The sequence below is a fragment of the Sinocyclocheilus anshuiensis genome, unplaced genomic scaffold (assembly GCF_001515605.1).
Source record: "Sinocyclocheilus anshuiensis isolate Anshui unplaced genomic scaffold, SAMN03320099.WGS_v1.1 scaffold1980, whole genome shotgun sequence".
Classification (NCBI taxonomy): domain Eukaryota; kingdom Metazoa; phylum Chordata; class Actinopteri; order Cypriniformes; family Cyprinidae; genus Sinocyclocheilus; species Sinocyclocheilus anshuiensis.
In genome coordinates, this window is record NW_015557235.1 from 236,564 (window position 1) to 263,626 (window position 27,063).

General features: G+C 37.5%; 4 protein-coding genes and 1 long non-coding RNA gene across 6 annotated transcripts in view; all 5 read right to left on the reverse strand.

Moving 5' to 3' along the window:
* Positions 1-3,237: 3,237 nt before the first annotated feature.
* Positions 3,238-4,515, reverse strand: LOC107679015 (forkhead box protein G1-like). The gene has a single exon (XM_016474420.1). It carries the CDS (start codon positions 4,366-4,368, stop codon positions 3,238-3,240), a length of 1,131 nt encoding a protein of 376 aa, XP_016329906.1. The 5' UTR covers positions 4,369-4,515.
* A 1,272-nt stretch (positions 4,516-5,787) lies between these two features.
* LOC107679012 (peptidoglycan-recognition protein SC2-like) lies at positions 5,788-8,596 on the reverse strand. Of its 2 annotated transcripts, XM_016474418.1 has the most exons (5): positions 8,552-8,596; positions 7,989-8,087; positions 7,715-7,910; positions 6,397-6,515; positions 5,788-6,145 (listed from the first exon to the last, which is right to left on the reverse strand). In XM_016474418.1, exons 1-5 carry the CDS (start codon positions 8,562-8,564, stop codon positions 5,961-5,963), a joined length of 612 nt encoding a protein of 203 aa, XP_016329904.1. In that variant the 5' UTR covers positions 8,565-8,596; the 3' UTR covers positions 5,788-5,960. The 2 variants fall into 2 exon arrangements, with proteins under 2 accessions (XP_016329904.1, XP_016329903.1); XM_016474417.1 differs by lacking the exon at positions 8,552-8,596 and having other exon boundaries at positions 7,989-8,130.
* A 1,305-nt stretch (positions 8,597-9,901) lies between these two features.
* Positions 9,902-13,658, reverse strand: polr2i (RNA polymerase II subunit I). Its single transcript, XM_016474414.1, has 6 exons — positions 13,461-13,658; positions 12,480-12,534; positions 12,149-12,222; positions 10,774-10,848; positions 10,613-10,664; positions 9,902-10,258 (listed from the first exon to the last, which is right to left on the reverse strand). The coding sequence occupies exons 1-6, from the start codon at positions 13,520-13,522 to the stop codon at positions 10,196-10,198; spliced, it is 381 nt and encodes a 126-aa protein (XP_016329900.1). The 5' UTR covers positions 13,523-13,658; the 3' UTR covers positions 9,902-10,195.
* Positions 13,659-15,779: 2,121 nt separating this feature from the next.
* Positions 15,780-27,063, reverse strand: part of LOC107679024 (uncharacterized) — a 21,999-nt gene continuing 10,715 nt past the window's right edge. Inside the window, exons 4-10 of the mRNA XM_016474437.1 lie at positions 24,859-24,999; positions 22,611-22,729; positions 22,163-22,231; positions 19,375-19,531; positions 16,747-16,853; positions 16,454-16,569; positions 15,780-16,242 (exon numbers count right to left, since the gene is read on the reverse strand). Coding sequence (XP_016329923.1) covers positions 16,228-16,242; positions 16,454-16,569; positions 16,747-16,853; positions 19,375-19,531; positions 22,163-22,231; positions 22,611-22,729; positions 24,859-24,999 — 724 coding nt within the window. The 3' untranslated portion in view covers positions 15,780-16,227. The remainder of the gene's footprint in view (positions 16,243-16,453; positions 16,570-16,746; positions 16,854-19,374; positions 19,532-22,162; positions 22,232-22,610; positions 22,730-24,858; positions 25,000-27,063) is intronic.
* Positions 26,035-27,063, reverse strand: part of LOC107679026 (uncharacterized) — a 5,951-nt gene continuing 4,922 nt past the window's right edge. The window contains exon 2 of the long non-coding RNA XR_001632995.1: positions 26,035-26,092. This is a non-coding gene — a long non-coding RNA (uncharacterized LOC107679026). The remainder of the gene's footprint in view (positions 26,093-27,063) is intronic.

Here is a 27,063-nt window from a genome sequence, read left to right on the forward strand (position 1 = left end):
CTTGCTCACCAGTGGATCCTCTGCAGTGAATGGGTGCCGTCAGAACGAGAGTCCAAACAGCTGATAAAAACATCACAATAATCCAGAAGTAATCCACATGACTACAGTCCATCCATTAATGTCTTGTGAAGGGAAAAGATAAGTGTTTGTAATTAGCAAATTCATTATTACAATGTTTTTAACTTTAAACCATTGCTTCCGGCCAAAATATGATTCTTCTATCCATAATATTGCTTTCTCCCGTGAAAAAAAATGTGTCTCATCTGAATCAGGAGGGTAATATGCACAGATAGAGCAGTGAGAGGACAACAGGGCATGGACTTTTTCACTGGCCAGAAGCTTTTACTTCACAAGACATTAATTGATTGATTGGAGTCATGTGTGGATTATTGTGATGTTTTATCAGCTGTTTGGACTCTCATTCTGTCGGCACCCATTCACTGCAGAGGATCCACTGGTGAGCAAGTGATGCAATGCTACATTTCTCCAAATCTTTTCTCATGAAGAATTTACAGCATATTTTCATTTTTCTGAACTGAGTAATATTATTTAACAAAATAATATAACATACTTGTTAGCATGTTAGGTTTAAGGTTAGTTCATTATGTAACATGTTTAACAAGGACAGTGTAAAAAAAGTGTTACCCCATTTATTAACTGTAAATGATTCTTGACTTTATTTGTGATTTTCTAACATTTAAATTAGGATTTAATACTTAAAAGCACTTAAATTTTGAGAAAAAATGAACAGAGTGAATATACATTTATTTGAATCACATATTTGGAAGATGGCACAGACTTGGTGGCTTAGTGAGGGCATGTAAGGTCTACTCATCTGCCCTTTTTGTGAGGTGAAATCTGTACTCACGAACTGGTTTCCTTGGTTCAAGGGCAACACATTTCATCGAGCTCACTCAGTTACCGCAACTTGTACAAATGTGAAAAACCACTTGTGTCTATTTGAAGTAGTGTAATCTGATGAAAGAGATTTTTTTTTTTAATTTCTAGTGTGCTGTGTTTGAATTTTCTCTCTTTCTCGTTGAATTTCCTCTATCATCTCTTTTTATCTCGCCCCTCCTCAGCCATTTGAAAAAGGAGATCCACTTCATTACTGAGCTGAGGCTGTGATCGCACTCTAGGGACCCTCAGACGTGTGTGTGTGTATGTGTTTGGGAGACAGAAGGGGAGAAAGATGTGAAAAACAAAGCATTGTACAGTGTTTTCAGATTTGTTCTATAAACTGAAGCTAGACCTGTTTAATCATATCATTATGTAACACACATATAAACCATTTCATAAAATATCACATTACATGTGAAATCATAGGCCCATTGACCTTCTAACTTCCATAAATTCTCTGTATTGTTTAATAAATTGATGATCTATTCATTCAGGATGAGTTTTAAGAAGGCGGTATGTGAACTCCCAATTTTCCAAACCTCTGCTTTGCAATTTAGGGGCTTTTATCGGTTCTGTCCTTTATAAATCAAAGCATATTACAAAATAAACATTATTAAAATGTAAAAATATTAAATGAACGTAGTTTCATATTTGTGTGTGTGTGTGTGTATATATATATATATATATATATATATATACTGTATATATATATATATATATATATAGGTTGAAGTTAATTGGAAAATAAATTGAAAACTGTACCAGGTTCAGTCATTTAGTCTTGCAGATGTGAACTAAAAATTGAAAAAGAAAACTACTGAAAACTAATAAAATGATAACTTATCAGAACATTGTTGCATACAAATTTTTAATATGTGGAAAAATTTGACTTATTTGCAATTGCAGTGGGAAATTCTTTTATTAGACAATTAATTTTCATGAACAACAAAGGACTGTTCCTCCAAACGTTTATTTCCTTTAAGTGGATACATGTTTGGGCCAAGACAAAATTACAGGCCATGACCTGCAGGCTGTGTAAAGCTAATTCATTGTATGAAATAGTCACACATTCAGGATTATGTGAGTGGCTGTAAATGCTGAACAACACGAAGACACCTAACATATGGAAAAGCACTGGACAGAATCATGCAGTTCATCTTTTTGCATTGTACATACATGTCACTCAAACTACTCGGCATTAAAAAACAAAACAAAACAAAGAACCTGTTCTCAAACAAGATAGCATCAAAAATGACACATATGTGGTCAGCATAACAAAACATTAGTTTCCTTTAGCTACTTCCTTTTATTTTTTTTATTTTTTTTTTTTGAAGTGCACTGTTTTTAAGCTCAACATGTTGGCATCATTTGCTTAAAATACTTTGGGTAACTATAGTTTTGTTCCAGTGAAATGTATTTTTGATTTTTGAGTCTGAAAATTGCAAAAGAAAATTGTATTTGTTTTGGCCACAAATATTTGGCCTCACAGAAAATTAATGCATAAAAATATTGCACGTGAACTGCTTGTTAACAATACATTACAGGTAAAAAAAATGGAATAATTACGATTTTTTTTTAATGTTTTTGAATAAAGTCTCTTATGTTCATCAAGGCTGCATTTATATGATGAAAAATACAGTAATACTGTAAAATATTATAGCAAATTTGAATATATTGTAAAGTTGTATTTATTTCTTTAATGTAAAAGCTGAATTTTCATCAGCCATTACTCCAGTCTTCAGTGTCACATCCTCCTTCAGGAGTCATTATAATATGCTGATTTGCTGTTCAAGAAACATTTCTTATTTTATTCAGCAAGGACCCATTAAATTGATCAAAAGTGAAAGGCATTTATAATGTTACAAAAGTTCCTTTTTCGATTTCAAATAAATGTTGTTCTTTTGAACTTTCAATTTTTTAAATAATTCTTTAAAAAAAATGTATTGGTTGCAAAAATATGAAGCAACAAAAACAATGTTTTCAACATTGATAATAACAAGAAATATTATTAGCAATTGAGCACCAATAATAATTGATAAAAACTGACTACCAAATCAGCATATCAGAATGATTTCTAAAAGATCATGTGACACTGAAAAATGGAGTAATGATGTTGAAAATGCAGCTTTGCCAGGAATAAATTACATTTTAAAATGAATATTAAAATCGAAAAGAGTTATTTTATATTGCAATAATATTTCATAATACTATATCATTACTGTAGAGACTTTAATTATTCCAAACTTTTGACCGGTAGTGTAATAATAATAATAATAATAATAAATACTTTAAAAGCTACAAAGCTTTTTTATCAAATAAAAACAAATTGCAAGCTTTTCAGTGCATTGAGGTGGCTGTGTTAAAATGAGGAATATAACTGGGAATGTCTGAACATAGTCCTCCAATGTATTCGGAAGAAGGAGATGGCTTTCCCGGGAAAAATTGTCCAGAAGGAGATGTTTTGGAGAAGTACGATTCCTCCTGCGACCAGGGCTGTGACAGTCCCGCTGTGTGAGGCACCTGATGAGAGTAAAAGTAACTGGACTGATTGGAGAGTACATTAAAAGAGCAGGGCGCAGAGAGAGGCAGAGGCACAGACGCAGATGTGGTGAAGGAGGAGGCGGAGGTCATCTGTTCACAACCCATCCCACAATAAGCTGCCTCTTGGCCAGACGGGAGAAGAAGTCTTTCCGCTGCGGGACCGACCGAGCTGAAGTGACGCGAGCTTTGGGACAGAACCGACGCGGCGTAGTTGTTGTGGTGCGCCGCGTTGTTCGGCTGGCGATGCTGGAGCGTCACGAACGGCGGGACGGGCCAGTAAAACGAGCCGGCGAACGCGAGTCCGGCGGCGGTGGAGGTGGAAGACAGCCGCGCGCCTCTCTTCATGGCCAGCTTGGCTCGGGACGCCGCGGTAGACCGGCGCCTGAGTTTCCCGGTGGTTCCGCCGATGAACACATCATCACTGGACGGGTCCAGCATCCAGTAGTTGCCTTTTCCAGGGTCGTCGTAGTGGCGCGGGACCTTGACGAAGCACTTGTTGAGGCTCAAGTTGTGTCGGATGGAGTTCTGCCAGCCCTGCCGGTTTTCTCGGTAGTACGGGAAGTTGCCCATGATGAACTCATAGATGCCGTTGAGGGTGAGCCGTCGCTCCGGACTCTGGCGGATGGCCATCATGATAAGCGCGTTATAACTGAACGGAGGCTTATCGGGTTTACTCTTCTTCTCCTGTCCATCAGTTCCTTCACACCTTGGCTCTCCAACGACCTCTTCTTTATCCGGTCTGGTCGCTAAGTCGTTCCGCTCTCGAATAGGTTTTTGTTTTCCGTCATTCGGCTTCGCGGCGCGGGAGCGCGGTGCTTCTGGCGCGGCGGTAGCGTCGGTTCTCGCGCGCTCGTGTCGGAGCAGTAAGCTGCTGATGCTGAATGAGGACTTGTGGGAAAAACCCACGGTGGCTTTTAGTTCCTCCATGTTTAACGATACAAACACGCTCCTAAAGGTGTCCAACAGAACTTAAAAGTTCAACCAAAGTGGCACCAAAACCCCTAGAAAGCGGCCGTTCATTCTTCAGAAACGCTCGATAAAAACAAAACAAAGATCTGATAAGTTTCCAGCACATGCAGGCAATCTCTCTGACTGATCGATGAACTCGAGGGCTCGATTATAAGACTTCGGAAGCCGGTGAAACTCAAGCCTCTCACCTGAGACCGCCCTTCTGTTTACACATTCATCTGACTGCACGCCTGTCAGAAACGAGTGAGGCAAAAAGACGTTATGCTTAAGGAGTTCAGATATGCGACAACACTTGGAGATGTGAGTAAACAAACAGCTTAGGATGGACATTAACCCTAATCTCTGGAGGATGCCCTGGGCTCCATAAGGGAGCGTATCGTGCACTTACAGTGCAAAAAATACAGTAGGCCTATCCTATAGCCTGGCCCTATACTGAATGAGTAGGCTACGTGTAGTAGCCCTATGACTGGGGAGTGTTGAAACACATTTTGTTTTAACGTCCGTAACTCCTCTTGCTTCAGACTTTGATATAGGCCTAATTTGTTCGTCTGCTTCAACGTTGTTTTGAAGTCTACTTCTTAAACTGTAGCTAAATTAACGTCAAGTACAAAGAGTACTGTGGTTACAGTCTATCACAGAGTGTGTTGTAACACATTTTGCGCACAAAATTATGCCTACTAGCCTATAGAATATAAATGTAGCTTTATGTTAAAATACATGAAAAGCAGATGTTATATCAAATTAAACAAGACCAATGTTTTGTTCTCTAATTCAGAATCCGTTATGTTTGGTTTCAGTGCTTGCATCAATGACTAAACAGACTATATATGATATATATAGATATATATATCTGATATTTCAACGCAACAAGTATACATTAGGTGATAGAGGAAATACAAGTGGGGAAACAGTAATAATAAATATGAGTTTAATGATAAAATCACAGACACAAAGATGATCATTCATAGAAAGGCACTGATGCACAATATGTCACTGGGACAAAAAGGCTTCAAAAAATAGAAAGGTGTATTTGCAAACCTTTTCATTTTCTAGGATATTTGACACCCTCGGTTAATTGGCCACACCTGAGTACTAATTTATTGCACATTACTGTACAGTCCATTTGAACTATTTGAAGCATTTTGGAGATTTCAAGTCTAGTCTTCAAAGAAATCATCTGTAAAATATCCCTCGTCAAAAATAATAAAGACTGCTAATGGGATTTCTATTATAATTTCTATTCATCTTAAAGGGATCAAACAAGATGAATCCTCTGGATAAAAAGAATTTTCTATTTTTCAGATTCTTTCCCTCCAGTAGGATCTTGTTTGATTGGACTCTTAATTATGTTGAATTGGTTCCAAATTTTGATAAAAATCGACCCATTAGTAGTATTACTTTAGGATATTTTGACAAGGGATTTTAACAAGGCACACAAGACTGTAAAATGTAACATTTTAGAGCAAAAATAAACCTATCATACATTTTCACATTCACACATTGCTACACACACAGCAGGGATTTAATGCAACTTATGCATAGAAAAGAGATCACTGGTTTTGTAATTGGTCTCTTAGTTTTGGTAGTAAAGCATATACATTTTTCCCCGGGCACTCAGTTTTTGCCACGTCTCTGTGTCCCACAAGCACAAAATTGGGTTGCACATGACCGTGAAGCACTCCAATGTGCAGCAGTCTCAGCAGAGCAGACAGCGATGCAGAACTGGGCAATTCATCTACAGTCAAACAGAAATTTGCTTTATAATGTGTGAATTTTGGTTCATTTGTATTGTATAGTTTGCTTCATTTAAACAAGTCATTGCTAAAGTGCAATTGAATTCTTATGCACAACTCTATTTCCATTTACAAATCCACAAAAAATCACAACAGAACAATAGATACAGTAATATATAGTGTGAACACCACAAAGAACAATAATTAAAACATGAAATTGAACGTGATAATATAGAGATAGTCACGTTCTCACCGTTGAAGTTGCCCATGAATGCGATGCCAACAGAATTGAAGTTGTGTTCCTTTGCGTGGGCCCCTACAACCCCCCATCCTCGCCCTTCATACACCATCCCGTCTCCAGAGATCAGAAAGCTGGAGTTAGACAGACAGAGCAGATGTGTAAGGAACAGTGTTGGGAGTAACTCATTACAAGTAATGCGAGTTACGTAATCAGATTACTTTTTTCAAGTAACTAGTAAAGTAACGCATTACTTTTTTAATTTATAAGAAAATATCTGAGTTACTTTTTCAAAAAAGTAATGCCAGTTACTTTGTTTGCCCATTTAGTCTCCTGTCCCCATATTGGGAGAAATCGGAAGTGCATAGGAATTGTGTGTGCTGTGTGAACATGATGTTACTGTAGTTCTAGACTAAATGTGAATGTGCATTAATTCATCCCACTCACAAAAAACAGATTTAGTATTAATCAAAATGAATTAAAATAGTGAAATGCAAACTCAGAATATGACACAAACCTGCAATTAAATATGTTAAATAACACAAATGTATCTAATCCCATTTTATTAACCAATGTATTGCTGCTGACCTTTGCTGATCCAGTTCAACCGTACTAATAAGCAAAAATGACTTTAGATAAACTAACAATTGTGCTTGCTGAAGAGTGTTTCTTCTCCTGCGTTCTACTGTACAGACGTGAATTTACTTTTGCTTCAGCCTGAGGTTTATTCATTACACTTTTTGGTGTGAAAGGGCTTTTATATTTGCTATAAATAGAACTTCTTATATTAAAAACAATCAAGCCCTGCTTATATTTAAAAAGTAACGCGAAAGTAACGCAAAAGTAATGTAACGCATTACTTTCCATAGAAAGTAACGTAGTAACGTAATTAGTTACTTTATTTTTAGGGAGTAACGCAATATTGTAATGCATTACTTTTAAAAGTAATTTTCCCCAACACTGGTAAGGAATAGACTGGAGTCAGCCTTGTTATGTCCGCAAAATTCAAACAGGACAAAACTTTTTTTTTTTTTTTTTGGTGGGGAAAAAGCTAAAAACGTGATTATTTGAAAAGAAAAAGAAAAAAAGAAAACCCTTTAGACACAGTCTTGATGATCTAGTCTTTAATTTACTGTAAAATTTTGTCTTTATAGTCAAAAAAGGTTCTTTAAATGTTCTTCAAAATGGTTCTTTTGGGAACCAAAAATATGGCATCACTGCAAAAACACCCTTTTGGAATCTTTATTTTTAATGTATCATTGTATAACTTAATAACACTGTGATATAAAGAACGGTCAGATATTACATGTAGTGTTTTGTTATAATGTCTTACTTGTAACCGATATCGTCGAAGCCCCTCTCTTGCATGTGCATGTGCTGGATGTGCGCGAGCTGAGAGACGCTGTCGGGCGGATGCGCACAGTACCGGAGCGCCGTGTGGTGAACGATCACCGTCTGTGCGGGATTCTTCATCTCCGTCCTGTCCCGAGCTTCCACGGCGTTCCATCCGCGACGACTCACTACAGCCACTGCAAAACAACAGTGCATTCAGATAAACATGCTACAAATGGCATATATAGGCTATGCGCACGGTCGCTTGCTTTTACCTGCGTTCATATCCACGGGTTCTCCAGGTGCGTGTCCGTCCATATCAGCGATCAGCGTTTCTTTCAAACCCGGCGAATGTGGTTGACATGACCTGCAAGCTGACAAGTTAAATAGCCCTATATGACTGGGAGGGACAAACATGTTGAGCTTCCGCGTACTTTCCTGTCTCGTGCAGAAATTCAGGTCGCGAGTCCTACAGGCAGATATGAGGAAATTCTACTGCACGGGCTTTTTATAGATCATAATGGAAATGCCACTATGAATAGGCGATATTTTACCATTGCAAAAATAACAGAAGTGACAGCTTGGCAGAGTTGCATAACGTAACAAGTGGCAGTCACTTGCATTAACGCTGTGTCCTATTACACAACCACTTCTCTAAGTACAATGGGAAAAAGTCAAACCTTGTGATTATTCTCATGTTGATGATAAATTAGTTTGCACTGTGATTCAGCCTGAGGCAGTCGGTGGCAATCACAGCCGTGCTGATTTTCAGAACTACAGCATGACTGACAGTGTGAAATTGCTTTATGTAACAAGGAATTCATACAAAGTATCTTACGTTTGAGAAACATTTGATCTGACGTTGTAATTACGCTTTACAAACTTTCCAGGGGTACTCGGAAACTCTGGGCTCAAGTTTTGCGTGTCAAACAACAGACTGAAAGCTGGTCAGGAACAGCTTGTTTGAGTGGAGCGGAACGGAGTTTTTAAAACGTTCCTTAAGTCACTCTACGCAGCTCCATTCCGGGTTTTCACTTTATGCTCTCCAAACAACTGAGAAAAATTTAACTTAATTTTTTTCCCCCGATAAAAACTCCGGTTGTGATTTTTTGTGGTTTAGTCAAACATCTTGTGATTTATTAGTTGAACTACTGTAATACAGTATTTAGAAAAATAATTTGCAGTACAACTTTAAAATTACAATACCAATATTTATGGTTTTATTTTGGCGGAAAACGGAGAGCCTTCTCTGTTTTTTTTTTAACAATAGTTTATAAGATCTTCTCAATAGAAGTTGGTGAGGATGGTTGGCGTGTGACGCATTGGTTGTGTTTCCAAATGCACATTAAAAGCGACCGAAACTCAACAGCAGATACAGTGTTTGTGTGGAGCAGCATTTAATGTGAACTGAACCGCTTCAAGACACTGAAAACAACAGATCATGAGCTGCTTGTGTGTAAAAGAACAGTGTTGCGCTTAACTCTGAAACACGCAGCTTATGTATTTAATTAAATTGCAAATTCATAATCACAAAAAGCTTCCGTACACACTGCTTAGAATTTCTGTAAATGCAGTTGTCACTACCTGTATTTCTCGGGAGTTAATTCGGTTGTCAACTGCGGTTGTCACCTCCGTATTTTAGTGACATTATGTGTGTACAGAATGCGATTAAGCACTAAAAGGTGAACTGAAAACCAAATTTAGCTGCATTGTGTATGTGGCCAAAGCTATGTCACATCTTGGTTTTATTTTAGCGCTGTCAACCGATTAATCGCGATTAATTGCATCCAAAATAAAAGTTTTTGTTTACATAATGTGTGTATTGTGTATATTTAAATACACACACATACAGCATATATTTTGAAAATATTTACAAGTATATATTTATATTCATATAATTTATATCATATATATATTTAATATATAAACGTAACATGTTTTTCTTAAATATATACATGCATGTGTATTTATATATATATACATAATAAATATACACAGTACACACACATATATATTACGTAAACAAAAACTTTTATTTTGGATGCGATTAATTGTTTGACAGCACTATTTTATTTCAATTAACTGTGCAGCCCTACTCCAAGCCACCACTGAATAAAAACTGTACCCAGAATCCAAACTCAAAACTATAGCCTAACTTTTCAAAATGAAAACTCTACTTATTTTTTGTAATATTTTATTACAAACCTTCAAAAAAAATACACTGTGTAGAATTAAAATGAAAAACTATAAACACTTCGGGTCAAAGGACGAGTCGCTGGTGTTTGGGCACTTAAATTCACAACTAAAATTATACACCAGTTTATTCACAAATGCATCAGTGACCTACAGTTGGGTCACCAGTAAGACACGTTCACTCCACAACAGACGTCCCCTAAACTGAGAAATAATGTTCTGGAATGGAACTAGAGTGATGCATGACCCCAGAACGCCTCATCTTATGTCATTCGTGGCTTTATCCTCCTCATTCTGTCCATCTGTGGCCACAGTGTGGGGCAGTACATACATAGTAAAGCCTCATGGCATCCTGCATTCAGAAAATCAAAACATGTCAAAGTTCAATTTGATCCTAGATAGCATTTATGATTTTGCTGTAATTAAGCAAACACTGTTCAACAAACACATTGTAAAAAATATATTTTTTGAAATTGTAAATAAAGATTTCTGGAGTACATTTTACAAGAAAATACTACTTCAGTGTGTCTACATCAAAATTGTCGGTTTAATTCAGCGTGCCATTTCTTTGTAACTATTTGTGAACTTTACTAGCAAGTTCTGAGTGTAAACTGTTTTAAAAGTAATTCTTTATTGCAGTTATCAAGAGACACGGATCTGAAACTGTTGAACAACTACAGCAAACAGTGATTGTGCGAATCATTACCTCAGCCTTCATGCTGTGAGACTGGAAGAACACCGCCTCCTTGTGGCCACACCTAAAAAAAACACATTCATTATAAAATGGCCCATTATAAGAATTAATGGGAATTACAATAACATCATTTTTAACATACATCTACACCAAGAAACATATTTAACTCTCACTTTGGGCAAGGGTGGTCCTCAGTCCGAGGCAGTGTTGGATCTTGAGCCACGTCTGCAATAATCTGAGTGAGTTCACTAGCAGAGAAGAGGGTCAAGGTTAGAGGTTTCTACGAAAATCTTCAATAAACATTATAGAATAATCCAGGTTTAGTAGGTATTGCTCTTTTTTTATTTTATTTTTATTATTAGGACTGAGTTGCCAAACTGATTTTAATTCATCTTCACAGACTTGATTCAGTCTGTGCTGTTTTCTGTTGATGCATGAACAAAACTTCACTAAACATTACTTGTAGCACTAATAACAGCAATCAGCATCGTGCTTTGTACTTTTGTTATGAAAAAGTGTCAGGTTACAAATTCAATCAATTTCATCACGTAGTTAAAACAATCAATGTTGTTTCAACGTTCTTGCATGACAGATAGGTTTATCTTTGTCCTCTTTACTACTTGCTATAGTATGAAATAGAAATGAATGAACATCAAAAGGTACATTAAAAGATACAGTACAACTTACTAAAAATGCATCACGCCTCATGTAATCACTTAACAACAGAAAGACTCAATAAACAGCTTGCAATCAATGTTACTTAATGCTACATTTACCTCAGAAAAGCCATTCAATGTCCATATCTAGTTCTAGTCAACTAGAAATAGTTCTTAAATGTCTAGTCACCATAATACATATTATAGATTTAGTTAACCTGTTAGTGATGTCTTATTTACTGTATGTTTGAATAAATCTGTTATAAAAAGTTATGACTGCCCTGTTTAAATATTCATAATTGAATATGAATATGGGGGGGAATCATAATTATACAATTAAAAAGTTCATGTAAAAACTGTCTATTTTAGTGCTGATTATTACACCTAAAATAAACAGCAATTGAATTTAGACTAGGGCTGCACGATTAATCGCATGCGATATTTAACGCGCATCTTGTCAGTAAAGACGGTTCTGTAATCAGCGGTAAATCTCCATCACCTGAGGGCTTTCACATTGAGCAGCATTAACTACACAGAGCCGTTGTTCACTGAGATTTACCGCTGATTACAGAACCGGCTTTCTGACAAGATGCGCGTTAAATATCGCATGCGATTAATCGTGCAGCCCTAATTTAGACTCTTGTTAATTTTAACCTTTAATATTATAGTAATGTTCCAAATGACAGAGTTCTCTGTGGCGCATTAGTTGAGAGATTGTTTTCCTTAAGTCATACTGCAATGTACTGTATCTGATACATACAAATTCCAAACGAATTGATTTGGAATAAAATCAAGAGCTTGTGAATCCGAATCAAATCGACCCAGCTCCACTGACTCTATTAGCTCAAACTAATGCATGGTCTCTCAGTAAATAAAATGGTAAGCTACTCACTCAACCTCATGGGTGATTTTGTTCACATAGATGCAGCTGTTGTCGGCTTCTTGTTGATAGTCACAGTTTCTGCACTGAAAACATACATGAACAAGTAAGAGAGTGTTCTGTCCAATAACACGAATCACTTCTCCGTTAAACCACTTTTAACAAACATCAGCCTCTTTAAAGTCCGCTAAATATTTGACTAATCATAACAAGTCATATGCATATGTTAGATCACATCTGTAATCATAAATCAATGCACAAACACGCAAAAAAACATTGATTGGACTCTCGCGTGGACTGAAAGGACAATTAATGCACACAGATTTGGCAAAAAAGAACTTACAGCATAGAGCAGGATGCGGTTTTCTTTATCCTCTTTAGGATACAACATGTTATTACTGTAAAAAGAGAGAGATTTATACAAGAGCAACTACTGCCATCAGTGTTGGGGGTAACGCATTACAAGTAACGCAAGTTACGTAATCAGATTACTTTTTTCAAGTAACTAGTAAAATAACGCATTACTTTTTAATTTATAAGGAAATATCGGAGTTACTTTTTCAAATAAGTAACGCTAGTTACTTTGTTTCCCTTGACTGACAGCTCTCGTGTTGCCATGTTGAGAAAAATGGGGAGTAAGTGCAGAGGCGTGGTGTGCGCTGTGATGTTACTGTAGTTCTAGATTAAATATGAACATTATTTACTCTTCTCACTGCACAAAAACAGATTCAGTATTCCTCAAAATGAATAAAAACAGTCAAATGCAAACTCAGAATATTATATAAACCCGCAATAATTAAATATGTTAAATAATATTAAATAAATATTAATATTAAATAAGACCTTCGATGATCTAATTCAACCATACTAATAAGCAAAAATGACACACTTGTTTCAATTTTGTTATTGCTGAATAATGTTGAACTTTCTTCTCCTGCGTCATATTCTTCATGCAATTTGTTTGAGCTGCGCCCTCTACTGTACAGACGTGAATTTGCATTTCCTTCAGCCTGAGGCGTATTAATTTAACTTCTGTTGTGAAAAGGGCTTTTACAGTTGTAAAAGAAGAGCTTTTTATATTAACAACAAACAAGCAAGCCCTGGCCAGATTTAAAAAGGAACGCAAAAGTAACGTAACGCATTACTTTCCATAACAAGTAACGTAATAAGATACTTTTTTAGGGAGTAACGCAATATTGTAATGCATTACTTTTAAAAGTAACTTTCCCCAACACTGACTGCCATCAAAACAAACAAACACACACACACATCAGATTAGCGACACGAGTTTGAGACACAATCCACCAAACTCATCTAAACTCACCACTCCTGACAGAACCGGATGCCCACAAATCCAGGTTCATACGTGCCACCTTCCAAATCCATTATAAAGTCACCGTAGCTCTCTCTATATGAAGCGCTTTAGAGATAGCAATAAGGGAAAGGGATAAAAGATGATAGCTCTCTTGCACTCCGTCGAAATGTCTAGAAACAAAAGCTTGTGCGCATGCGTGACCTCCGCTTAGTGCTGCACAGATCAATCACAGCGCCTCCTCGTGGCGGAGGACCAAACAATGATCTTTCCTCGGAAAGAGACGTGTGTAATGTTTTAATGTTTCATTTATTCTGATTATCAACTGTCAACTTGTTTTCTTTCAAGGTCAGTTAGGACCGGTTTCATATTTCCTTTTGGAACTGATCGATCTGAGCTCATGCGCCTTATTTTTTAGTTATTATTTAATAAATAAATATAATAAATACATTATTTGTGGATAATTCTGCCAATATTAAATAAGATAAAAATAGTACTGTTTATCACGCTTTAATGTTTAACCAGAAAAGTTTTTTTGTACAACTTTTATTTTGTACAAAATGGCACAAAGTCACACTTCTTGTGATGTTCCCAGTCAAAAATGACTGGCCTACCAAAAACAGCTTATATATATCTTCATATATAGCCTAATCTTGTCAACTTGTACCGAAACAAAATTTTGTCAACTTGTTTTCTTTCAGTTAGGACAGGTCAAAATGACCAGAACACAACATGAGGGTCAAAGAGAGCTCATTCTTTCTTTGGGACTATCTGGCATTTATGAAAACCGAATACAGTACCAACAACATGAAGTTTACGAAGGATACCACCTTTTTCTTCAACGCGGAAGTAAGCCTATGGGTGAGACTTCCGGTTCATTAGCCGCTATAGGGAAATAACGAGGAGAATAACAGTGCAGTAAACGGTAAAGCTGTTTGCACTACAAACCTGTGTGTTCATAATTAAGATAATACATTAAAATAGTATGATAAGACACACCAGTTTTCGATATCAAGCAGCAAAATTAACTGTTTTGTACAAATTAATTTACAATTATATTGTAAATATAGCTGGATGCCGATGAGACCGGAAGCTAGACCCATATAATTTACAAATGGCTGCGCCCATTTTTACGGCAAGAAAAAGGTGGATACCCTTAGACTGATGAAGTTGCAAGATATACTTTTATATTTTTTCTAAATACAACAGTAACTTGTTTTTTGAATTCCTTACACAAATAATTACAACCATGGACCTTATAAAAAATTAGGACCTTATTGCTGCCTATGGCAGGTATTCTAATCAAATTCAAATGCATGGATTGAATACTTACTTCTTTTTATGGAAAACCATTGTAGTGAACACAATTTAGGGTTTGAAGAAATGTGTACCATTTTCAGATCGACAATTCTTAATTAGCCTCGTCTGCTGTAAGATTGAAAAGATTTAAACAATAAAATATAATTTAAAAAAATGCAATACAGTTAAATCAGGAACAACGAATACATTTCATTTGTGTTGGGAAGATTTAGGCTAAGTCATGTTATAGAAGTTTTTTTTAGAAGTAATCCAATAAAAAAAGTTGAATATAAGTATACTGCAGGTCTATATTGGGTGAAAAGATATTGTTAAATTATTTGTTTTTGGTATTTCAAACAGATACAAAAATCTGCCTGTCAGGTTAATTAAATCATGTTTGCTATTGATTCATTTTGCTTGTTAATTTTATTGTTTATGGTATTTAATTTTGCACCATTTGAAGCCATACAATCAGGCATTCCTTATTATGCAACAAGAGAAATTCAGCAGTCAAATTTCATGTTTGGATGCACATTATTTTGTGATGTTCCACAACAGAGGCAGAAGTAAAACGTAAAACAGGCTGTGTGTGTGGATTGTAAATCCATAGAAATGAACGCGACACAGTGCAATATCATTCTTGGCCACAGGGTGGAGACAAAACCAAATTTAAAGTGTGATGTGACATGTGGCGAAGTATGGTGACCCATACTCGGAATTAGTGCTCTGCATTTATCCCATCCAAAGTGCACACACACAGCAGTGAACACACACACACCGTGAACACACACCCGGAGCAGTGGGCAGCCATTTATGCTGTGGCGCCCGGGGAGCAGTTGGGGGTTCGGTGCCTTGCTCAAGGGCACCTCAGTCGTGGTATTGAAGGTGGGAGAGAGCGCTGTACATTCACTCCCCCCACCTACAATCCCTGCCGGTACGAGACTCGAACCCACAACCTTTGGGTTATGAGTCCGACTCTCTAACCATTAGGCCACGACTTCCCCAAAATGCATGGGTTTTTTTTTTTACCAGAAAACATATCTAGTCTGCTCTCCATATAACAGGTAGTACACACACTAATAAATGCTAACTCTGTCGTTCACATTATTATAAAATATAAACATTTCATGTATTAAACTGTTATAACATTCTGTTAGCAAGTATGTACTTGAAGGGACAAGAAAAAGAAAGAAGCACTTAAGAACAAACATCCTTCTGCTATTTCAAGCTCCCAATGGAGCAGCATAAAATAAGATCCGTTCCCGAACCCCTGCTAGAGCACCACGGACAAATGAGTGGTTCATAATCTGGGAGTCTGCTGTGCGGTCACATTTGGTGCACGGCTGTTGTCAAATGCAACTCGGACCACATAAAAAGATTATTCTAAAAAACTGTGGCGACAAATTGAAAACATGGAGAAATAGTCTGGAAAAACATTCTTGTGTCAGTCAGCAATGTCCTTCAATATCCTCCAGACGGACTACTTCTTTTTTCCCTTTGGAAATGATCAAATAAGAGAGTTATGAGCATTATGGCAGACAGAAATTCATACTTCCATGAAACTACAGTGTCCCCAAAATGATTTGAAGCCTCGTGACTATAGAAACATTTTGTAAAAATGACTCAGAAAAGAGAAATTAGTTCTGAGAAAGGTTTACAGATGACACATTTGTAAGTGTGTAACATCAAAAAATCCTATACTGCACCTTAGTCTTTCGTCTCTTTTTCCCAGATTTAAGCTCCTTTGCACTTTTCAAAATAGCACTGAATGTTTCTGCGGACATGCGTGTTGAAACCTGGATTTTTATTGGAGATAGTTTAGCTGTCAAAAAGATGGGGAAATGATTTACAATCTCATTTTACCAAACCAAAAGTGGGACACAATTATATGAGTAACTTCACATTTCACATGTGGAATAAACTCCAAAATGTAACATCTTTGCATGAGGTCACTGCAGCCTTATTTAAGTTGTATTTCCATATTTCTATAAATCCATACTTGCTTGTCTCTCTCTCAGGGCCTCTAAAAACACTTTTGCACCATCTTCTCCAATGTGATTCTCACCAAGATCCAGTTCGGTCAGGCAACTGGAGAACTTAACTATACTGAAAGACATTTATAGAAACATACAGTATACTGAGACAGCGCAAGCATGTCATATTTTCTCAAAGAGCATCACTTGATGAGTCAGGATCAACAGTTCAGACATATGCTAAAACATGCACTCAGTGTAGCCAATCCAATCTTAAGTCTACCATTTAACAAACACAAACATACTGAGAAACAGTAACAGCTGCAAATGATTTTGATTGTAAATGCTGACAGAGTGTATTTTAATCAGTGTTAATGAAAAATATTCAGTGTGTTGCCAAAGAAATCAGTTTCTGGTTCACTTATAACATTAGCCAAAGTTGTTTTGCGCCAAAAACAATGATAGTTTAATTATTCATGATCATTTTCCACTCTCTCTCTCTGGCCATTCCTGTTTTACAGGAAGCAAAGTAGCAGTGTAACTACAACAGCAGCTTCCTATTGTGCTTTCATGCTGATTCCGTCTGGTGTGCAGTCAAAATACGGTTATATACAGTAAAAAAGTGAAATTCTGAGTTATTGATTATTTCCTATATAATATGAAATGGTCATAATGATAACATGAGAGGGGGAAAGGGGTCTAATTTATATGAGAAAGGGAACCACATTTATATCCAAATTACTTTACAACACCAAAAATAAACTACTTATATTATTTGGATTCAGTCAGATTTACTGAATAGAAACAACTGTTTGTCTGCCTGTGGACAGGTGTATTTCAAACACTATGCGAGTATTTTGCTAAATTGTTTTATGTCACCTCATAAATCTTGTGCAATTTACATTGTTACTTAGTTTAGAATGTATTTTGACTTTCTTTTCTGAGTTCTGCATGTAATGTGTAAAACTTTACTTCTTCTACACAGCAGTGAATGCTGTAATCTGTTCATAAGGATGCAGAAATAAACAAGTGCTGCATACGTATTGCAGATGCTTGCGTAAAACAGAACTAGGCCGTGTTTTGCTAGAAAAAATAATCAAGAATTGCCTCATATAAGACTACTTCGTAAATTTTCAGTTCAGTCATTTTTTTATTAGTCTTGTTGAAAGAGAGAAAGGAAATGCTTTATTTTTTTAATAGCTACTATGATCATAGTTATCATGAAACATATTACACACGTCAATATCTGTCCAGAAACTTCCTACAGTAAATGTAGATTTATGTGCGGCTATGGGATCAGCAATCTGACAGAAGATATATCATATGTGGACAAAAAAGCACCCTGAGAACTGAAAGCAGAAGTTCTTGACTGAAATGTCTTACACTCTAATAACTAGGTCAACCGTTATATTGAATCTGACCTCTGTGCATAAAATATGACTTACAGGAAGCAAAAGACGATTTATTCCTAAACAGAACAGACGCAGCTAGATCTCACAGCATGTTCTTATAAAAAGAAGTGCACCTGTACCTCAAATCTTAAAAGTATTTTTACATGCAGATAATATAAAGTTAATGAAACTAAAGGTCACTTAAGTGCACTTTAAGAGAGAACTGTTTCATGACACTTTTAAAAAGTGCACTTTGTAATAATGTCAAATCATGAGTTTTACTTTAAAGTGCATTTTAAATAATTGTTTTAATAATTATGGGCTCTAACTTAATGGGACTGTTGACAAATATACTTAAATGACTTTTAGAGTTAGCTTTTAGATTTAGTTTGACCTCCATTTACTCTCAACTGTGCCCTGAATTGAGCCTCATGCTTGAACTGTTTAATTGCATCAGTGAGTCAATCCTTTACCTTTTTTAAATTTATATTAAATCCTGAACTTTACAGTGCTTTTTTGACCCACTTAAGTACGTCTTTATATGTCATTTAATAATTATTTTGATTTTCTTTCTCTAAATGTACTGACAGTCATTTATGGTAAACTAAAATATACTTTAATCTTATTTTTATTGAAACCTGTATGTCATGTATTTAGATATATATTTAATTGCATATTTGCAATAAAGAAGTTTAAATTGAGTACATTTAAAATATATTAACTTTAAATGTAATATTGTTTAAAACATTACAGTTCAAATTATAATTCAAGTACCTTACATGTGCTTTAGTACATCAAAATAAGTGTACTTCTTGAAAGCATAACATAAGATAAGACATATGATATAAGTGCACATAAGTGTTATGAAACATTGTCATGGAAGTGTTCTCTTTAACTTCACTTAAGCGGCCTGTTATGTTATTAATATTATATTATCTGCAAATACAGTTTTTAAGTATATACTTTTATCATTTTAAGTACACTACAAGCGCACTTCTTTTTCACAAGGGTAACAGGGAATGCTCATCAAGTGTGCAGACTTTTAAACCGAGGGCGAAGACAAGCTAATTTAGTAGCTTAGTCTGGTGCAAGTAAACATTGCTTACAGCAGTGTTAAACCTGTCAAAGCATTTTAAACATATCTGTGTGAAGTTTTGTGGTCAGAAATAGATCATACGTGTTGACAATTCCAGTTCCCAAGAAAAGACAGTTGACATTTTGGACAATATATACTCAGTCATGTACTGAGGAGGTGACACTTACATGCAAAGGATCTCCAGGAATTGATTTAGTTGATCTGGTCCCTCCTTTCCTGAGCCATCAATGGAATTATCGCACATGTGCAGCTTCTCTAGCCACGGGCCTCCTGCGGCGCCATGGCCGCTCTTGGTTTTTTCTCTTTTCTTCTTTGTCTTCTTCCCTAACCACAACATGACATTCATAGCTGAGAATAATCTAGCATCCATCAAAAAGACATGACTCACTGCCTTCTCCCATTCATCAACAGATGGAATTCATTTTTAAAAAAACACATAAAAAACAAGATAAAATTAAACTGGGAAGCCATTTTAAATCATTAGGAGAGGCCTATAAATTAAAACACACACAGTGGCAGAGAGACGTCTCTCCCTGAGTTCTCTCATTGGCCTATAGAGTAATGGGACAGTTTTGGGGGAAACAGCCAAATGCCGTTGGCCACACTGAACAAGTGACAACCAGCTTCACTCAACACCACAAACCACAAGTTCAGTTGTGGCCTCCCATAGGCCAATTCACACCGCACCAACAAATGCAGATCAACGCCGACAGCTGACCGAGTGCAATATTTCACTTCTCAAACATTCCAAGCCCCGCCAAACAGCATGTTCAACTGGCGAAAACAAGCACTGACCCTTGCCAACAGACATGGACGGGGTGAGCCAACAATACCTGACGAACATTAGCGGGGTTTCCATCCCCAATTCGCAAAGTTGCGAATTTAACTTATGCGCAAAATTGGAATATCGCATAAAACATTTGCGAACAAGCACTGTTTCCATCCAACGAGTCAGAGCGAACAAATGCGCATAAAAGCAGGGTGATGGAAACCCAGCTATTGTCTGTTGCCGTTTGTTGGTGCAGTGTGAATTGGTTTTCAGAGAACATGATCAATGCAGGTGTGTGAGCACATGCAATATGTGTCATTTAGAAGTATCTGTGTACGTGTGTAGTAATGTGTGTGAAGCTGACATAGAAAATGAGCTTCAAGACCCATACTATTTAATATTTCTGTCCACATACTTCTTGTACATACTTCTGTGTTTTTTTCTTCATTTTTAAAGTCGAAAGTTGCGATAGTCTTTTCTTCCCTATTGTGACATATAGCCAAAACAAACAGCTTCTTGAACAGGAAAAAATGATGGTGCTACTTTGTTCATTGGGAATTGACTGGATAATTAGATCATTGTCGTTTGACATTGCTGTGCAAACTCATGTGAGCCAAGCTGTCCCACCCTTATGCCAGTGGACACAGAGAAGATTAAAATTTCATTAATTTAAAATGTAATATAATGATGGGGACAAAGAAACTGGTTGATATTCTGTTGGAAAGCAAACATTTTAAATAGTAATTCTAAATAGTAATACATTTTAATAGTAATTCTTCATAAACTTCATGTTGTTGAGTTTAAAAATTATTTTACACAATAAGCATAGTTAAATCTGTCGAATAATGTTACTAATTTAATTATATTATGAGTTCCCCAAAAAAATTTGATCAGCCAAACCCTGAAGAAGTAAGTTATTTACTTGAAGTAATTCTCTAATTTTTGTTTAATGGTCCCATTACATGCAACTAAACAGATTATAAAAAAAAAAAACAGATCGAAGTCTGCACATATTAGTAGAAAAGTAATATATTTAAAATACATTTATTTCATACTATGTATAGTTCAAATCTACATATTTACTGACATATCACTTGAGACTTACTGATACAAAAATTATCATTAAACTTTGTTTGGAGTACTACTGCATTGTGCACATTTTCTAATATTAAGCCTAAAATGTGTTTTATTGTCTCTATTGGTGTTTATTGTATGATCTTTGAATGATATCAGACTTTAAATGCAAGATATTTAAAGTGTACCTAAAGTATACTTGCAATAGTTCCACTTTAGCACAATCAAATATACTTCAGTATATCTTTAGTTGGAGTTCAGCACTGCTTCTTCACAATTAAAGTGCATTAAGTATAAAATTAGTTGTTCCAATTTAGTAGACTTCAAGTATAACCGTTTAGTATAGCAAACGTACAACTGTAGGGTATTTTTTATTAAGCACATAAATATGTAAATGTATTAGTATACTTAGCAAGAAAAAAATGTATTTTAAATACATTTTAGTATATTTATTTTTCACTAGGGTGACCAAAAAAATCATATTGTAAATGAACACAGTGCTGCTCTATACTCTAACACGCAGTGCAGCTGAAATGACTATATACTTTTTCATTAAATTGCAGCTTTTGATTTGATAATCGTGAATCCATTTTATTTAAATTGATTAAGCACCCCCATTTGTTCATTTTAATGCTACAATTGATTCAATTATTTATTAGCTTCTCTTCATCTCACAAACCCTCTTTGGGAAACCCGATTACTATGTAAATAGTAAGTCATGAGACACAAATGGGAAAGAAATCCACAAATCTATGCATAATATAACACAAAATAACTTACTTTGTTTAAATGAGTTTGTTGTATATGTGTGTATATCGGCGCGCAGTAGGTACAGTACATGTGACTGCATACACGTGTGTCCTACACAGCCCTCTGTGACCCTATGATATTTCCTGTTTCTCCTCCACATTGTCTCTGTGGATGTGCTGTGTTGTCAAGGTGCTGTAATAGGAGTCCTAAGCAAGTATATTTGCTCAGGTAGTTTCAAAGGAGGTTTTGTGCAAGTGTGTTTAACAAGAGGGACACCAAGAGCCCATAAGAGCTCCAAGTGATTATAGCAATAACTGTGTGAATAAGCACATGCACTCAGTAGTTCGGAAAATTAGTGGTACCTTTGCTCTTTGCTTTCTTTTGTCTGGAAGATGTGGAATTGCTCCTTTGGGAGATCAACTCTGTTTCATCTAAAAGAAAGAAATGCTTGAATGACATCACTTTGCACAAAATGAGGTTACATTACACCCTTTAATGTCTCCCGGTAAGTGTTGGAAAAAAAACGATGAGATGATCATTTTCATAATTTAGTCTCTTGACACATTCCATTCCATAACATTACACACTGCATGTATGTATCCCACTCATACACAACTGTATACCATACAGAACTCTGAGGTTGTATTAGGTTTAGAAAAACAGAAAAGCCTTAAGAGAGACGTCTTATATTGACTTTTTAGGATAAAACAAGTCCCTGGGGATAAAACAACTCGCTGAGGCACAATTAATTCAGCAGTCTTACTATTGATAGAATGAATTAGGTGAGAGCAGACAAACTCACATACACACCTGTGATGGATGTGGTCCTGTTTTGGATCTCTGCCAGTTTTTGGCTGTTTTCAGCCACAGGTTTCAGCAGCTCAATGGCACCCCCACACTGCAGCTCATTGCCATTGAGGTAGAGCTCCCTAAAGATGTGGATTGACCGATGAATGCATTTAACTTAACATTAAACTAGAGTCTGTTATGTGTGACGGACTGTTATGTGTGTCAGAGGTCCTTAACACACAGACAACAAATTAGGCCCCTGTTTATCAGTAAATGATGATGAAAAATAAACAAGTTGCTGTATTTTCTCAATCGTAATAACATTTGAATTGCAAGTAGGACATTGTTAAGGCAGGTGTTTTAATTGTATCTAGAGTTACAGAAGCCCTCAAACACAATATCTCAATCTCTTCTTCATTCATGGTTGATGAATTCAATTCTTGACAATACCCTATGCAGATTGCATCTGAAAAGAGCTTCACTTTAACCTTTATAAAGTGCATTTTTTTATAGAACCTGCAATTTTATAGGCATTTTCCCTTGGAAAGCTCTGTCTTATGAAACTGATTTACAAGCGGCTTGTTCTCAAAAAAGTGCACCCAGGATGGCCATGTGCTTTGAGATGACTTCCAAATTTCTGGGTGCCTGGAAATATTAACTTCACACACATTTTATAGCCTCATTTTGTCCTCACTGGGACTGTTCTTCTTGGGAGTACTGAAGCTCAATGTGGACACAGTTAGATGATCCACATGCTTTAGTGTGATGGAAAGCATGGATGGAAATAATTCCTTCCTGCCATGGTATTGACCACCTCATTGAGACGTTACCTAACCCATGTCTTGAGTGCTCCATTATGTCACTTATTGTGCGACAGCGCGACATGTAGGATTTACATGTAGCCCTGCCTAGATAACCTTTTTTGTTCCATCTGACATTCCAGCATGATATCAAGCAAACATTTAAAAACCAAAAAAATAAAACTCTCCTGGCTAGAGGCCAGCCTATAACAAGCCAGTGAGCAGTAGGGATGATGAACACAGACATCACCAGCTATGCAAACATGGTGGTGAATTGTTGGCTGTATCGTCTCTTATAAATACACTTCCTTTTTAATAGAAAATATACTAGAAAGTTGTTGGTCTTGCTCTGGTCCTAATGAAACATTTCCCCCCGATTTTACGCTTTTTACAGCAAATGCACATCCCAAAAATTCACCGGATAGAGTTATTCTATAAGTCTCAGAGACATATTCCCCCTCACATAAGGACAACTTCAGATCCCAGAGTACCTCCAGCATCCCAAAATGTAGGTGCATGGCCCACTCAAGTGGCTGCCTTATATAATTTCACTGTGTACGCCCAGTACAGGAGTGAGATGCCAGGAAGATGCCCTAATATACAAAGTTAAGATATGCGCACAAATAGATTTGCACACAAATCCTTCGGTTTTCCTTTATGGGTCATATATTTCAGTTCTTTGGTCTCCTTGTGAAACCAAGGATATTTTTGGAACCACTGCTATAAAGGAATAGCATTAGAGTTTTATCTATTTATTTATTTATTTCAGGTTTATTTGACAGGGACAATGCACATCAATAATACATAAATGTACAATGTGCCAGAATTAGCCAGAAGGCTATCATATCTGCATGACTGACTCGACTGTGAAGCATCCCCACAGTAAGTCATATATTAGTCTTGGCAGCTCTTGAACCACATTAGCTCTAGTGTTCACTGTAAATTAGGCTGGACTCAACTCAATCTATTTAATTGGCCTAGTCCTGAACACTCACATAACCTTTTCCAGATCCCATTCTCCTCTTTCTTCTCCTGTTGTTTCCTGTCTCTCTCTTAACTTTCCCATCACAGAAAGGCCAAAAATATAGCTTAAAAAATATATTTTGGTGTACTACACTCAACACTACATTAAATGAACTAAATCTTTAGAGGTGGAGCAACTAATATGGCAGGACTGAGGCATTTCTAGAAATTCTTGGTACTGTATGTCAAATTATTATTTAATATTGGATTGTCAAAATAGCCTTTCTTTAGGTCCACATAAGAGAGGGCCCTGTAACTCATGTCCACTCATGAAACTCCTGTGGCCCAGTAAGATGTCGTCAGCTGTAAGCAGTCATCAGCTGAAGCTCACATTCATGAATTAATATGTGATGAAATGTTTCTGCAGAAGCTGATGGATCCCAGGAGTCACAGAGATTCATAGGTTAATGGGAAACATAAGCATCAGTGGTCATAACAATCTGTACCTCACGGAACTGTTGGTGAGGAGTGAAGCTAGCAGAGTTCCGCTCCATGAACCCAAACCACAATAACACAAACTCAGGGAGGATATTCGACTGGCCCCCAAACCTCCACTCAGCAAACCTTTCAACCCTTCCGGTCCCACGCTGAGAGAGAAAGACAGACATAGAGAACATAGAGGCCATTATTAAACCTTTAAAAAAATACTATACATGCTGAAACTACTGAAACAAAGCACACAAAAAAAAATGTGATGTGAGCACATCAGGGAACCAATAGAAAACCAATGCATTTAAATGCAAAAAAATAATGTTTTCTGTCTGAAAGGCCCCTAATAAAAAGTAATGTTAGTTTGATTCCTGGGATTTTGGCAGTTTATTAAGGTGCCCCTATTATGCCATTTTTAAGGTTGCTAATATTGTTTTATGAGTCTCCTAAAACAGGTTTACATGCATGCAAGATCAAAAAACACGTTAGTTTTCTCAAAAAATAATAATTTCTAAATGATTCGTAAACGACTCGTGCGAAGCAGTTCAAAGAATCAGTCTCTCCAAACCCCTCCTTTCCATGAGCCCTCACTGTTGTGATTGGTCAAATGGCGCAGTCCTTTGTGATTGGTCCAGAGCCGTAGAGAGATTGGCTCTGGAAACGAAATTACTGTTTGTGGGCGGGCAAGTTGACGACATAGAACGTGGGCAGACATTATGCAAATGTGTTACTTCGTGACGTAGAGCCGTAACAGAATAAGATTCAAATTCCTGACGACTCGTTTAGGCGATTGCGAGCCAACTTTTTTTTTTGATAGACAATAACTTTATTTATCGTGCACCGTCGGCTTCACAACTTTGCATATAGTTTATGTTCACATACAGCGACATGACACACTGCATGAAAGGTAATATTCGAAAAGGCATAATAGGGGCACTTTAAAAAAATATTATCACCACAATTACCAGCTCTGGATTCCATGTCCCAGAATCCTCCCCGGCTCACACCTGTTCTCAGTCACGATCACCATCACCTGAGTTCTGATTCCCCGCACCTGTCATCTGCAATCAAGGCACCATTCATAAGCACGCCACGCTCCTTCCAATCACTCACCGTCCGGTCTACCGTTCACTACACAGAACATTACCAGACTCACTGAATGCAACTTACCTGTTTATTCTTACCTCTAGTTTTCCGAAGATCTTCCATCGTTGTTCTCTTCTGCTCCTGGATCCCGTATTCTCCGCAAACCTGCAAAGAACCAAACATCAATACACAGCTAAGAATTATTGGACTTTACTTTGTTGAATTCTCACCTGCCTTTGCTCCAGACTATCTGCCTTTGCCATACCTGTCAATAAACCTGCCTTTCATTCACTTACCTGTTGTCTCCGGCTTGATCTGTGACAGAAGACCGGAACGAAAAAACAAAATGCTTCTCCCCACGGCTATGGAAGTTGCCACGTGGTTTGCCGCCCTAGCTCACCAGGATCTCCCGTTTGTGGAGTATGCTAGGGAGTACTGCGGGATCGCCGCGAGTACGGTGTTAGACGATGTGACGCTCAACTCTCTGTTCTGGATCAGGGCCAACTACCATCGCCCCGTGGACCTCCCAGACACCACTGGACTGAGCTGGAGGGAAGGGATCCTCTGGTGTCTGGAGAGCGTCCAACCCCAATCCAGAACCAGCTCGCCGTCAAGCCCGCCGGCCGCGGCTCACTCAAGCCCGCCGACCACGCCTTTCACCCCGAACCTAGAAAGGAATCTGAGAAGGCGCTCGGCTCCATCCCCAGAGCTCGCTCCAGTGCCAGCTCCTCGAAAGCGCCTTGCTGTGCCTGCTCCTCCACAGCACCCTCCAGTGCCAGCTCCTCGCAAGCGCTTCCCAGTCCCTGAATCCAGCCCAGGGAGGGCTCCAGATCCCCAGTTAAGCCCAGGGAGGGCTCCAGATCCCCAGTTAAGCCCAGGGAGGGCTCGTGATCCCCAGTTAAGCCCAGGGAGGGCTCCAGATCCCCAGTTAAGCCCAGGGAGGGCTCCAGATCCCCAGTTAAGCCCAGGGAGGGCTCCAGATCCCCAGTTAAGCCCAGGGAGGGCTCCAGATCCCCAGTTAAGCCCAGGGAGGGCTCCAGATCCCCAGTTAAGCCCAGGGAGGGCTCCAGATCCCCAGTTAAGCCCAGGGAGGGCTCCAGATCCCCAGTTAAGCCCAGGGAGGGCTCCAGATCCCC

Bases quoted from the DNA above. Each gene is read 5' to 3' on its own strand.
- LOC107679012 (XM_016474417.1), bottom strand. From the start codon at position 8,130: ATGTTTGTCCCTCCCAGTCATATAGGGCTATTTAACTTGTCAGCTTGC. The intron at 6,516-7,714 runs GTAAGACATTAT...GTCTAACTCCAG, and splicing joins TTCGACGATATCGGTTACAA to CTTTCTGATCTCTGGAGACG. The intron at 6,146-6,396 runs GTGAGAACGTGA...GTTTGACTGTAG, and splicing joins ATTCATGGGCAACTTCAACG to ATGAATTGCCCAGTTCTGCA.
- LOC107679015 (XM_016474420.1), bottom strand. From the start codon at position 4,368: ATGGAGGAACTAAAAGCCACCGTGGGTTTTTCCCACAAGTCCTCATTC.
- polr2i (XM_016474414.1), bottom strand. From the start codon at position 13,522: ATGGATTTGGAAGGTGGCACGTATGAACCTGGATTTGTGGGCATCCGG. The intron at 12,535-13,460 runs GTGAGTTTAGAT...CTCTTTTTACAG, and splicing joins ATCCGGTTCTGTCAGGAGTG to TAATAACATGTTGTATCCTA. The intron at 12,223-12,479 runs GTAAGTTCTTTT...GTATGTTTTCAG, and splicing joins ACCGCATCCTGCTCTATGCT to TGCAGAAACTGTGACTATCA.